This window comes from Triturus cristatus, chromosome 1_1, assembly GCF_964204655.1.
Source record: "Triturus cristatus chromosome 1_1, aTriCri1.1, whole genome shotgun sequence".
NCBI lineage: Eukaryota > Metazoa > Chordata > Amphibia > Caudata > Salamandridae > Triturus > Triturus cristatus.
In genome coordinates, this window is record NC_140579.1 from 159,480,636 (window position 1) to 159,495,800 (window position 15,165).

The 15,165-nt window shown below is 45.4% G+C and overlaps 1 protein-coding gene across 1 annotated transcript in view; it reads left to right on the forward strand.

The window, feature by feature from the left end:
* Window positions 1–2,980: 2,980 nt before the first annotated feature.
* GOSR2 (golgi SNAP receptor complex member 2) overlaps window positions 2,981–15,165 on the forward strand; it is a 95,976-nt gene continuing 83,791 nt past the window's right edge. The window contains exon 1 of the mRNA XM_085624075.1: window positions 2,981–3,255. Coding sequence (XP_085480201.1) covers window positions 3,227–3,255 — 29 coding nt within the window. The 5' untranslated portion in view covers window positions 2,981–3,226. The remainder of the gene's footprint in view (window positions 3,256–15,165) is intronic.

Genomic DNA, 15,165 nt, shown 5'->3' on the forward strand with positions numbered 1-15,165 from the left:
CACAACCACACCCACACACACAACCACACCCACAACCACACACACATACACACACAACCCCACACATACAGCCACACACACACAACCCCACACATACACCCACACACAACCCCACACAACCACACAAACCACACACACCCACAAACCCACACACCCACAACCACACCCAACCACACACACTTACACAACCACACACACAACCACACCCACAACCAACCACACAAACAACGAGACACACACAACCACACACAACCGCAACACACACAACCACACACACACACACAACCGCACACACACACACCCCCAACCACACAACATACCCACAACCAAACACAAACACACACAACCAACCACACAACACACCCACAATCCACACACAAACAACCACACATCCACACACCCACAACCACACCCACAACCGCACCCCCACACAATCACAACCACACACACCACTGCACCCACAACCACACAAAACCACACCCAACCATGCACACACACAACCACACACACAACTACAAACCCACACAACCGCGCGCGCACACAACCACACACACAAAACCACACACACCCGCACACAAACACAACCAAAACCACACACACAGACACATAACCACAACCACACACAACCGCACCCACAACCACACACAAAACCACACCCAACCACGCACACACACAACCACACACACAAAACCACACACACAAAACCACACTCAACCGCGCGCACACACAGCCGCACACTCAACCACACACACACAACCACACACACCCACACAGACACATAACCACAACCACACACACACCACAACCACAAACACACACAACCAACCACACATCCACACACCCACAACCACACCCACAACCGCACCCCCACACAACCACAACCACACACACCACACACACAACTGCACCCACAACCACACCCAACCATGCACACACACAACCACACACACAACTACAAACCCACACAACCGCGCGCGCACACAACCACACACAACCACACCCACAACCACACCCGCACACAAACACAACCAAAACCACAGACACATAACCACAACCACACACAACCGCACCCACAACCACACACAAAACCACACCCAACCACGCACACACACAACCACACAACCGCGCGCACACACAACCACACACACAAAACCACACTCAACCGCGCGCACACACAACCGCACACTCAACCACACACCCAACCACACACACACAACCACACAGACACATAACCATAACCACAACCACACACACACCACAACCACAACCACAACCACACACACAACCAAACACCAAGCATTGGCATAGCCAATAGGTCTTGCCTTTGGGACCTTATAAGTGTTTAGCCACAATTGATGTGGTTGCACCAAGGATTTTGTGCTGCATAACTTAATACTTAGAAGGTCCCAAAAGCGAGACCTATTGGCTATGCCAATGCTTGTTTGATTATTGTATTTTATTACATTTCCATAAACAAACATTGCAAAAACAATAATGGGAAACGAAAGAGAGGACTGGCCCTTTTACATGTGTTGTTACTCAGTATCTTTAATTTACTGTTACTGGGCACTATTTTGTAACTTAATGTCTTTTTCCATATTGGTGTAGCAGGCATAGCACGCTGTCCCTTTTCTGCAGCCCCTTTCCTGTATTCTGTTCTTTTTTAAGCGTTTTTAATGCTGCAGAGGAGATTTATTGTATTTCTCTTTCGTTCAGTTTTCTTTCTGTTTAACACACTGCAAAGTTAAATGTATTTTATTTTTCAATCCCTTTCCCTTGTTAAAGAAAGCAAGCGACAATCTACATCATGCAACATTCATTTTACACACAGACAGCTGGCACCTTGCTGCCTTCTGTTTCAAATCACAGGCTTGGCGTGGAACACGGGGAAGGGGAGTTCGGTGACAGCGAGCATGAGCTCACTGAAGTGCACTGATAAGAGAAAAGAGACCGATGTATCCGGTCAGAACTGCATTAGAGCCTGGTTCTCCATCGAAATGATTCCCAACCCGAAGCTAGAGCGCCACAGACAAAGAACTAACAAATAACAGCAGCAGTCAAAGAGAAGCCCAGAAACGGCTTTAATATTCAACAGGCTTTTAGCAAGACCATTCCCATCTGGAGACAGGAGGACCCCCTGGTGGCGCAAGCAAAGCGGAGGTGCGTACTCAATATTCCCTTTGCAATAAAATACCTGCAATTCTAGCGCACATCTAACAATTTTAAAGCCCAGGTTATTCAAACGGGCTTCTTTCTCTGCCAGTGACTGAATTACCTATTTCCCGAATTCCAGAGCACACGAGTTTCAATGTGCCTGAACGATGCTGTTGTCCTTTCTGTGCTCTCCCACTGGGCTACTGGCATCAATGGAAGTTTCACCAGTTTCTACTACCCACAACCTGAAGAGACAGAACACTTCTTTCACCCCAGGATGTTATCAACAGGTTTTCACACATCTATCCCTTTCCTTGCGTAGGCTTAGAACACCCCTCCCACCTCCGAAGCAGCATGGCCACGCACAGCGCCGCTTTCACTTTGGACTCGTCTGCTTGCAGTGTTTGTGGAATTTCCTCCAAAGCCTAGCCCTCCCACCTCCCAACACAGCATGGCCACGCGCCTTTATTTATTTATTAACAGCTCGCTTTTACTAAACATTTACAAGCAAATAGCATTTACCTGTTATGTTACTGCACTGCAAATAAAAACATAAGTTAACAAGCACACACTGCCTTTCTCCCAGGCGAAGCAGAAATGCCTCGGAGAAACGCAGCAACGGTTTTCAGATTCGGGGGCGTGGCTAAAAAGTGGAAAGAAGAGCAGGGAACACGCCCCCGAATCTGAAAAAGACGGAGCCTATTTGGAGGGACGGCTCTCTCCTCCAATGGCTGGCCTCCGTTTAGGAAGCCAGCCAATGGAGGAGAAGCAAAAAGAGAGGCGGGCTAAATAGCCACTCTAAGAATCATTAAATCTCCGGACTTCCGGTTCTGCCTTCGGCAGACCGGACGGTCCCTCGACCTAAAAATCAGTGTTAACCCGTGGGCTCTCGCTGATCTTGACGCTCCAGCTCGTTTGATAGCAACGCCCTTTGCACCGGAACTGGCTCTGACGCCAGCCCGGAAACGCCCTGGCGTCTGGTGACGTGTGTTATCAGAGTTGGAATGTAAGCTGCCGCCACGAAGTGGAAAGAAGGAGGTGGAGCGGGGAAGTTCAGCACCGGGAGAGCAGCATGGAGGCGTTGTACCACCAGACCAACAAGTGAGGGCGGGGCGATTGTACCTGTAACTGCCCCTGACTTGGCTGTGCTGCAGTGCAAGGGGAATGCGGGAAAGAGCTAGGGGTGCTGAAAGAGCGGCAGTGCCTAGAGCACTTTACCATGAGTGAAAGGGGTGATGAAAGTAAAGGGGGAGAAAGAGGCAATGTTTTTGGGATGATAGTCGGTGGGCATTAGAGCCAGTGAGCCTAAGGTGATAGGTTTAATGGGTAGGATCTGTATGCGATGTGGTTGCTTGCATGGCAGCTGTCTGTACTCGACAGAGGGTACTGTCAATGTGTCGGGTCTTCTTTGTCGCGTTCGCAAACTGTTGTTTTTATTTATTTTCTGTGTCTCGTGTCCTTTTCAAGTTATTGGGTAAATAGAGTTTCTTTCTATTTGTCTCAAACCGCGTTTATGTGAGGTCACAACTGTTGGCGCGAATTGTAAGGGAGTCTAGACGTGAAGGCAATATGTAGCTAAAGTATTGGAGATCCGGAGTAGGTGGGGTCAAAGGAAAGGTGTGGGTATATTTATTATATCTACATGGATGTGGGTCTAGATTATTGTGTCTGTCTGACTTCCCATTATCATTTTTCAGGACACCTTGTACTTCTGGTGTGACGCTTTGCGCTTGCAGAGGCATATGAGGATGCGTCGAAACTATATTTTAAGTCGTGAAGTGTATTTTGCGGTTTCATTCTATATCCCTACAACATCGAAATCAGGTCGCATTATGATCTAATTCAGCCGATTAGTGAGCTTAACAAATGTTACTACTAGTCATACTGTATTTGAGTTCAAGTTACTTTAAAACTCCCTTGATCAAACATTGACTGCTCGTTATTGTCACTTTTGAGAAACAAATTTACAAAATGAATAACCCTGTTATTCAAATGGAACAAAATAGTCTTAAGCTTTCAAACAGCAATGATAAATAACAGTATCCACCATGGATGCTGCCCAATCACCACCTATTGCCACAACACCCAAAGAAAAGACCTCACAATCTACTCCTTGTTTTTTTACCATTATATGAAAATATTGGAAGGAGCTTAGACACCGAATCATTATGGGTTGTGAGTGCTATTAAAAACAAACATTTGCAATGTGATAGGTCTCGCATTTGTCAGAGTTAGAGCTATTAGCGTTGTAAATGACAATGTCTTTTATGTATGTGTTTTTGTTTGGAGTGGAGTGGATGTATGCAGTGTAGAGTGGAATTATGTGGGCGAATTGGAACTGTTAGTTGTGGAATTGTGTGGGTTTGAATTGTGTAGTGCATTTGTGTAGTGGAATTATGTGGCATGGGGAATTGATAGGGATCGGAGCTGCACAGAATAGATAGAAACCAAGATAGTGAGTGATAGGTAATTTGCGCAAAGCAGTGAAAGAACTCCAGACAGAGGAGCAGAAAGAGTATGTGAGAAAGAGAGAGGGAAGGGGATGGCAGGTCACAGGTTCATAAAGAGGAAGCTCCTGTGGAAACATAAGACACCCTAAGAAGAGGAGCACGTGGGTTTGCAGGATGGTAATCTTGAAATGGCATGGGAAAGAAACTGTGATCGAAGAGCTGTGAGAGAGGCGGGAAGAGTGTTTGAGAGAGTTAAAGAGAGCTGTGAGAGAGTACGAGAGAGAGAGGGATGAGTGGGGGGAACCCGGTGAGGTGGAAAAGTGCACAGCATGAGGAGGTATAGGAAGGTAGTATGTGTAAGCAGGCAGTATAAAGAGGAGACAGGGAGTGTGAGGGAGGGATGAGAGGGGCGCAGTGGAATTGTGAGATAAGAGGGGGTAGTGGTAGTGTGAGAGGAGAGAGGCAGTGGATGTGTGGGATAGATAAGACACGGTTGGTGGAAGTGGGAGGTAGAGATGGGTTGTTCTTGAATTGAGGCAGAGTAGAGTGGCGTTGAGTGAAGTTGCGCAGTGGCACAGAGTTCATAGAAGAGTGGGGTAGAGTGTACTGGCAGAGTAGAGTGGTGCACAGTTGATTAGAGTGGCATATAGTAGAGTGGTGCGCAGATTATAGTGGTGTGCCAAGTATAGTGATGCAGAGTGCACTGGCGCAGAGCGCAGTTGCGCTCAATGCATTGGCATGGAGTTCACTGACATAGAATGCAGTGGCATGGAGTGGTCCAGAGTAGAGTGCAATGCCACAGAGAAGAGGGGCGCAGAGCAAAGTGGCGCAGAGCAGAGTGGTGCCGAGTGGCGTAGAGTGCATTGTAGCAGAGTGCAGTGGTGTAGACTGGTGCAGAGGAAAGTGAGGTAGAATGCAATGGTGTTAAGTAGAGTGGCGTAGAGTGCAGTAGAGCCCAGTGTTGCAGAGTAGCATATTGTTGGGTGCAGTGGTGCACAGTACATTGGTATGCAGTTCAGTGATGCAAAATGCAGTGGCGTAGATCGCAGTGGTGCAGAGTGGAATAGTGTGACGTAGAGTAGATTGTATCGAGGTGCAGTGAAGTGGCATAGAGTGCTGTGGTGCATAGTAGAGTAGTGTGTAGTAGAGTGCAATGCTATATAGAACAGTGGTGTAGAGTAGAGAGGCGTCGAGTAAAGTGGCACAGAGTGAAGTAGTGCAGAGTAGAGTGCAGAGACTCGGTGTGGAGTGGAATGGCATAGTGTGGAATGGTACAGAGTATATTACAGTGACACCGTGTGGTGTGGCATAGTGTGGAGTGGTGCAGAGTAGAGTGCAAAGTTGTGGAGCGGTGCAGAGTGGAGTGGAGATGGGTAAGGTGGAGTAGGCATGGTGGGGTAGCACTGTTATTACACACAACACATCTTCAATTGGAATGACCATTGCATCTGCACTGACGTACAGTTTTACTAATAAAAGTGTACAGCACACAAATGATAATGTGTGGAAATGTCATCACCTAACGTAATTTGTTTTGATTGCATTAAAATATTTGTTTCCACCACATTCTGAATTATCAAAAAACATGCTTCTTTCGTGCTTTCCATATTCCGAAATATCTGCACAGTTAATTTACAGACATTTGCATTTTGTTTTGTGCCAGAAAAAAAATTAACATGTTCCAGCATACCCAGAGTAGCCAGCATGATTGTCACATAAATCCTCTCACTTTGAAGTCAGAGAAAGAAACACCAAAATTCCTGGAAGACGGACCCTGATATGTGACCTCTGTCTTTGAATGCTCAGCAAATGTTACAAGATAAGAACAAGATTTAAAGGCCTGGTTACAGAAATTATGTAATGGTGGAAGAATACACTAAAAAGGGTTTGGGCAAGGAAAGGGAGGAACTCAAGTTGGACAGCCTAAAACAAATAAAGCCAGCAAACCGAGACCAAGGAATTGTGAGTTACAAACCACAAAGCCAATGGTAAGCAATGGGTAGAATGCATTTCCGGGGAACCTTTCCAAATGTTCCCAAGATGTTTTAGCAAACCAGACAGCTGTGCTGTCTGGTAGGCTTTGACCCCAAAACAGTCTCCCTTGCATCCACTGGAAGACACCGTGAAACAGACAAGAGAAAAATGGTGAGATGATCAATGATATGCCTGAAAATGTTCAATGCCAATGGCTGAAGGTTACGAAGCTAAACAAGCTAATGGCTTCATGAGCTACATCCAAAGTCCATTAAAGTAAGCTCAGGAGACTCTATTACAAAAAAAAAAAAAAAAAGAGGCTAGGTAACCCGTTATCTGCCTACCCTCTTGTCACCTTCATCCCACATGTAGTACTGACAATGTGAAAGAAGCAAGTCATTCTCCAAAATCTCCATTCTAATGACATTTTATCTCAATCTGTTAATAGGTGCAGAGAGGTGGCGTACCCTACACCTCACCAAGCTTACGCTGGTTGTTTTTGGAGCTTTCTTTGTGTCAAACCACTCTCTTTGCATTTATCTTGTCACATTCTTTACACCTCCACTGCTCCTCAATAGCAGATGCGCCCTTTTCTCACCAGCCATCTTCATCCATCTAGCACGTTCCAAAATGGAGAGCAGTAGGCCTTCGACTGAACTGAAATTTAGAACGACTTCCCATTGATGAACTCTGACAAGAAGCACCAAATTAATAATAGGAACGTGCTGCTCTTGACCTAAAATGGATTCTCTGTATACAAGTCAGACGTCACTCAGAGGGATGATTAGCTCATGGATGTGAGGTAGGTGAGTGGTGGAATGACACCCTGAATGTCTCTGCTGTCGACAAGAGTTCAGGCAAATAGAAGATCACCATCACCAACGACAAGGACGGTCTGAGCAAAGAGGAGATCGAGAGGATGGTGCAGGAGGCAGAGAGATGCAAAGCAGATAAGAATCCTAGAGAGAGAAGGCTGCTGCCAAGAACTCAATTGAATCCTATGCCTTCAACATGAAAAGCACTGTGGTGGATGACAAACTTAAAGACAAGATTAGCAAAGAAGAATATCTTGGACAAATGTAACCAGACCATCTCCTGGCTAGAGAGAAACCCGCTGGCAGAAAAGGAGTACGAGCACCAGCAGAAAGAGCTGGAGAAGGTCTGTACCCCATAATCTCAAAACTCTACCAGTGTGGGATGCCTGAGGGAATGCCCAGGGCCGACTTTGGCGAGCAGGCTTTACGGGATGGTGCAAAGCCCCGCCCTACTATTGAGGAGGTGGATTAATCTAACAGACAACATAGCATTTTCTTTCACTTTTGAATGACTAGTGGGCATGTTCACTCACACTTGCTCAGTTTTCTGCTCCCAAATTATGACTTTACAAATGTGATTTGAATAGGAAAATCACTGTTTTCAGCTTATGTTGACAACATAATATACATTAATCCAACACATACTGGTTTCTCTTACGCTAAAACTTAATTTGATAACTGTTTCAAATCTCAAATGTGCTTACTACTTTTAATTAGTTATGTTGCACTCTCTATTTCATGTTAGTATTCTACGTTCTGTCATGTTGGTGAATGGGTTTAGAGAGATAATCTTTCAAATATATTTTTGTTTAGAAAAAGACTACAATAAAGCAGCCAGAAATTATAATGTTTTCACTTTTCTTATTTCAAAACGATTTGCTCATGGCATTAAATTACCAAGCTGGGTTAATTGCTAACTAAAGTGCTGTATGTTTGGGTGGGGATCTGTAGCTGGTGGGGTCTATAGCTGGTTATTCAAGACTGCGTGCTGTTATGTCATGTTGCACATGGTTATGCATACTTTCAAGGAGATATTTATGTTGGGACTGTTTCTCTTTGGTGCTACCATTGTTTCATGGTAATTTGTAAGAGGCTACATTAAAGAAGTATCATAGAGCCTCATTGAAAATGCTTTGCTGTGTTAGTCCAAACAAAAAACTCTGCAAAACATTGCGTTTTTAATGGTACTGGACATTGCAGTTTTGCTATATGCTGAAAGAGTCACCAGGGTCATCCAATGATTGTAATGATTCCCCTCTCCACTTTCCAATCCTGCTTCAGGTGTACACACATCTCCACTGCTCATGCCTGCTTCAGGTGTACACACATCTCCACTGCTCATGCCTGCTTCCATTGTCCAGACCAGGTGGCATTTCTGGCACAACTGCAATGACAGTACTTCTCTTCAAGGGGCAGCACCTCTGTTCGCCTACTCACCTACACTGTGAATGTGTCCGCATCTCTGCATGGGGTCTGATTCAAGAAGCAGACCTTGGATTTTTGACTGGCCTCCATTTTTGGTGTTCTTGTTCAGCATTATTTTAAAATTCTTTGTAGATGCACCACACAATACCATTTCAGGAACAAATGTACCTTGGGAGAGGTGTGCCGCAGTGGCCAGAAGGGCTGACTCCAGAGCGCAGGAGTACCGTTTTGATCTCTGGTGCCAGCAGGCAGCTCAGCTCAGCATCATGTGTCCTTGGACAATAGCTCACTTATCTCACTGATGGCCCCGAGCACTTTGAAACCTCCAAGAGGGTGATATGCTTGTGCTTTACAAATGGGAATTAACATTATTATTATCTGATGTAAGAAACAAATGACACAATGAGTTGAACATCTACAGTCGATATATCCCTGTACGTTCTTAAGTTCAGAGATTGGAACTATGACATTTTGTTTGCATCAGTAACAGACCATTTACAGCATTAGCTATTGCATTATTAAACACCGTAAAAAAAAAAAAACTATTATAGCAATACCCTTATTCATGAAGTTAGTGCACCTGTTGCAGGCATCTGGGAATCCTAGATTGTCAGCTGATAGAGAGCTGATAGAGAGCACAAAAACATGTAACACTTAAGTTCCTGAACTGAAAATGTAGAGCACTTCGGCCTAAAACTGTGTATGTTTTGAATTAGTATTACAACAAACAATTGATGGACGGAATGTTGACAAAGCATTGCGGTATTTGTAGTGTTTGCTTTCAGTCTGTGTTTCCCTGTTAAAAATTGTGCTCAATACAGAAACCCATTGGAGGGTAACAACTATGCAAACACTACAAATACCGCAATGCTTTGGGAAAATAGCACACCGGAGTCTGGAGCACACCAGAGGCTCATTAAGTGAACAGAGCAGGAAGCGGTGACTGTGGTGCTTTAAATATTGAACTCTCACATGCCTTTGAAAAAAGAGAAATGTTCTCTGAAACGCGTCAGGAAAGAGACAAGCAGTGAACTGGAAAAAAAGCCTCGGACTAAAATGCTTGCTTTACTCTAAATAAATGTTGGAGTTCCAACTTACCTGTATGGAGTGCGGGCTCATTTGCAAGGCAAACTTTGGATGATATATATATATATATTATCTACTGGCGGTCGCCAGTAGATAGTTATAGTTAGGACCGAGTTTCCATAGGAAATCTGAAAATTCTATTTTGAATAACTTTGGCGCTGGTTGACGAATCCTCGCGAAATTTTCAAAACTAATGGGGTGCTCCGTTCAGCTCCTACCCTGAAAGACTCGGGGTGATTCGTCAAGCGGGGGCCGAGAAAAAAGGGGGGTCCCAAAACGCGTTTTCCCCATGCATTTTTCCATAGGACCTTTAGTCGAAGGTACAGCCCGAACGGCTGAACAGAATTACTTGAAATTTGGCAGAGAGGTAGTCCTCAGGTCAGGGAAGTGCCTTTTGCAGGTCTGGTGTCAATCTGTTCAGTAGTTCCTGAGAAAATAGCATATAAAGATCTATAAGCGCGCACCGTGCGAGCACCCTAACGTGCGCGAGCGTAATTCTGATTGGTGGTTACATGTTAGTCAACGTTCGAATCGGTCGAAATCAGGAAGTGTCGGCCGCCATTTTTTGTTTTCAGTGCGAGAGTGAAAAAGGAAGGTGGCGAACGTGAAAAGGGGGCAGGGTAGAGAGTTCCTGACCCCCTAGCCTTTGTCAGGGGGTCCCTGAAGGACCCCGAAGGTAGAAATGTGTTTTTAATTATTTTTTTTTTTAAATCGCGGGGGTGCGTTCACAGTGCGCGCACGGTGAAAAACCAAAAAAATATATATATATTTTATACGTATTTATTGTAAAAAAAATATATAAAAATAATACATAAATAAATTAGCATTTAAAAAAACCGTACAAATTTACTGAAAAAACCATAGGTTTCACACACGTTATAGTTAGGAATTAGCATTTAAAAAACCTTGCAAATTCACTTAAAAAAACCATAGGTTTCACACATGTTATAGTTGGGTGGATATTTCACTCGTAAAAAACCAATGAAATTCCCCCGTTATAGTTAGTTCAGATAACTATAACTCGTGCGACCGCCACTCTATCACAAGGATGATGTCATGAGTGATGCCACTGACCATGTCATGAGTGATGTAATATGTGACGTCATGAGCAGTGGATTGTGGGCGCGCGAGTTATAGTTATCTGAACTAACTATAACGGGGGAATTTCATTGGTTTTTTACGAGTGAAATAGCCACCTAACTATAACATGTGTGAAACCTATGGTGTTTTTTAAGTGAATATATATATATATATCTACTGGCTGAACTCCGTTGCGAAATGTGCTACCAGAAAATCTTGGATAAATCTCGGCTTCTCTACTTGACCAAATTGTGTGACATTGGGCAATTTGCTTTATTTCAATTTCCCTCCATTTTAAAAATGTAATACCGTATTTAATAAAGCGTACAGCTACTTAAACTAGAGTGTTCTGGCGCATAGTCAGCGGAAGGAGAGGAGTGGAGGAGCCAGTTATTGATTAAACAGCCACGTTTTTAGATTCTTTCTAAATGACAGTAGGTCAGTATTAAGCCTCAAGGACTCCGGAAGGCTATTCCATAGTTTGGCGCCCAAGAAAGCAAAGCATCTCCCTCCAGTGCGGACAAGGCGTATTTTGGGCACAACAGCCAGGTTCGTGCGAGAAGAGCGTAGGGGCCTTGAAGTAGAATGATTTACTCGTTTCACTTTATCACATATAAAAGAACCTCCAAAAATATGATTTCAGGATGCGTGCTGCTCAAAACCATCTCCTGTGCTTGGATGTAATCACTAATGGCATATGGAGCTAATGGGTTGGTGGAAAGCATGAACGCTTCTAAATTCGTGTTTGAAAACCATCACCTTTAAATAAAATACTGCTGAATGCACTGCTATAATTTGATTTACTAATGTGGAATAGTTCTACAGGTCAATGAAATGCACTTTTTGAAATTTTCAAAAGACTTGTATTTTTACATGTTTGCGGCCTTTAAAAATGGTGTTCCTGAAGTTGAGGGTCTAGTTACTTCCTTTTTGTTTAATTGTAAATAACCTTTAAATAAGTGCTTGCTGTAAATAAAAAAAGTGTTAGAAATGGGATTTTTGGCAGGATAGGGCGTGGGCCAAAGCCAGGGAAAAACCACCACTCTAGTCAGGATAAGGGAGTTACACGTCTAAAATAACCCTTGCTCACCCCCTTGGTAGCTTGGTACGAGCATCCAGGCTCATCTTAGAGGCAGTGTGTAAAGCATTTGCACATAACCAACAGTAATACAGTGTACGCACTACAAAAGGACAACACAACAGTTTAGAAAAATATCCAATATTTTTATATAATTAAGACCAGACCAAAAACGATAAAAATCCACAATACTATACGTAAAAGTTCACAGTTCCAAAAGGGTTCCTTGTGTGGATAGCTACGTCCGGGCTACCACGGCGTCGTGAACAACAAAATCCAACACTTCTGGCCGGTCGCAGGGTCGCGGACCAGCTACGGTGTCCGGAAGACCCGAAAAACAGTACCTGTGAGAAATGCAGGGCGTTGAGGCCCTTGAAGTCGCTCATGTTTGCAGGTCGTGCACCTCTGGTGGAATCAAGAGTGCTGGCACGGTAGGCGTCGGGTGCTGCAGTACGAAGCGCAGCGGTGCGGCGTGTGGTGCCCCCAGGTCGCGGTGCGAGCAGCGGCTCGGTGGCGGCGTCAGATGACGTTGTTGGTGAGACCAGGGTCGCGGTGCGAGATGACGGCGGTGCGCGTCACGGGGCTAGCAGGTCGCGGTGCAAGCAGTGGCGTCGTCCTTGCTGAAGCGCTGTTGTCGGCTGATGAACTGGATTCGATGGTGCCGGCCTCTGTAGGCTAAGGCTGCGGTGCAGGATGAGGGCGGTGTGTTGTGTAACTTATGAGCGGTGCCCTCAAACTGCGGTGCCAGCAGCGGCGTCGATTTCAGCGGGAAGTGGCGGCGTCAGGCCGGCCAAGTCTTCTTCGTGAAGCAAGGTGGTGCGGAGTGCGGTGCCCACATGTCGCGGTGGGAGCAGCGGCTCGGTGGCGGTGTCAGTCAGACCCGGGTCGCGGTGCTCTCTACGGTGCAAAAGCTTCTGTGTGATGCGAGGTAGCGTGGAGTGAGGTGCCCACAGGTCGCGGTGCGAGCAGCGACTCGGCGACGTCAACAGGTGTCGTCTGTGAGACCAGGGTTGCGTTGTGGCAGTGCCCTCTGCGGTGCCAAAGCTTCGGCGTGAAGCGAAGCGGTGCAGAGTGCGGTGCCCACAGGTCACGGTGCAAGCAGCGGCTCAGTGGCGGCGTCAACAGGCGTTGTCGGTGAGACCAGGGTTGCGTTGCGGTGGTGCCCTCTGTGGTGCTTTCAGGACACGGAGTCGGCAGTGGCGTCGTAGACGTCGTTGAGTTGGTGTTCTTTGGGTTGCAGCACAAAACACACAGTCCCCAGTGCTGCGGGTCGAAGAACTTGAAGTCTTTGCTGTTCCTGAGACTTCGTGGACAGGGGGCAAGCTCTACCTCAAGCCCTTGGAGAGACTCACAAATTAGGTTGCAGAAAGTCCAGTCCAGGCCTTTCACTGCCCAAGACAGAAGCAGCCACTGCAGGTCAGGTCAGATTTTACTGGTTTTTTTTTTTGTCAAACATCTAAAAAAAAAAAAAACGAATTCCATTTTGGATACATTATTTTTTCTGAAATTTTGGCTGATGAGAACTTGATTTTTTTTTTATAGCTTGATTACTGGGCTCACCTAGACTAATAACTTTATGGTTGAGTAAAAAGTGAAGGCATAGTGGCAAAACAGGGATCTGAGTATTCTTCTCACTCTGGAGAACAGATTACGGTACAATGGCTTGAGGAAGTATTGCTTCCTACTAGGGTGCAGATGACATGGAGGCCCTCTTGTCCTCGTACCGACATCTTTTGGCAGCATTAAACTCTGAGTGCCATGCTTTCTGATGCCTATGCATCCCTAAGGTGCTGGAGCAGGATTTTCTGTACTGCGGCTGATGGTTTTCTTGCATAAGTTGCAAGGCGCAGTCTTGGCCAGCACCTTGTTATCTCAATCTCCGACACAGAATGACTGCCACACAATGGACTTCTATGGCCCCCTTGTTTCCTCCTGTGTCTCCTCATGCTATTGCTTCTCACTCCCTGAGTCAGTTTTTTTAGGCTTTGCCCACAAAACCAAACAAGCATTGGCATAGCCAATAGGTCTCGCCTTTGGGACCTTATAAGGGTTTAGCCATGCAACAGTTGATGTTGTTGCACCAAGGATATTGTGTTGCATATCTAAATACTTATAAGGTCCCAAAAGCGAGACCTATTGGCTAAGCCAATGCTTGTTTTCATTGTCATCTCATTGTAGGATGCTACTTATGGTGTTTGAGCACCTAGCACTGTGGCTAATGGGTCTTTCAGAAGGTGTCATTTGTGATTTTTGGGCTTCCTGGAGCCTCTCTGGGTCAGGCTTCCAGGAGCCTGTCCACTCAAAAGGTGTACAACCATCATTGACCTCTGAAAAGAACAGCTCAAAGAAAGGGAGTTATTCTTGGGTATGTGGCCTAGTTCAGGTGTCGAAATCCCATCAAGATGGCATGCATAGTGTTTGTCTCTTGCTGCACTGATGCTTCAGTGGCCTGCCATCAGGCATATGAGAAACCCTGGGAGGGTAGGATGAAGGGGGTTTGAAGGCTATTGACTCCTTGCCTTTCTGTTTCTCGGAGGGTTCTCCTTGGTTCGGCCTCGAGTTAAAGGAGCAGCTCCTACTTAGAATCAGCCTCTGGTTCTCTGTTGTTCAGACTGCTCCTCTTGGGCCTTTTCAGGAGGTTTCTTTTGACTGTTGATTTTGTTTTTTTTGGGTCCCTCAAGACATTTTTACTGGTGTTGCCGTTACCTCTGCCAAGAGAATTTGTGAATTGCTTTTCTGACATGCCAGTTAACCTACCACTGTCTTTTTCTAGACTGAATGGTTCTTCAGTTGAGTCAGGAGGTCGTGAGGCCTCTGAGCTTTTTATCCCAGTGTATCAGATTGAGTCTGTCTCCCTAAGGGGTTAGCCTTGTGTTTGATGATGTGTGCAAAGTTATCTCTCTGTACCTGTAGTGGAAAAGAAATATCTTCCTTTCGCTTGCGTGAAAGTTTCTTTATTATTTTTGGTGCCTTTTACCAAGAGTTATAGTCTTATTCAGGAACTTTGAGTTGCTGGGTGAAATCTACTATCTTCTTGGCCTGTTGGATCTCGGGCAGGCAGTTGCCTTTTATTACGTTTAGGGCTGTTCCGCAAGAGGATTTG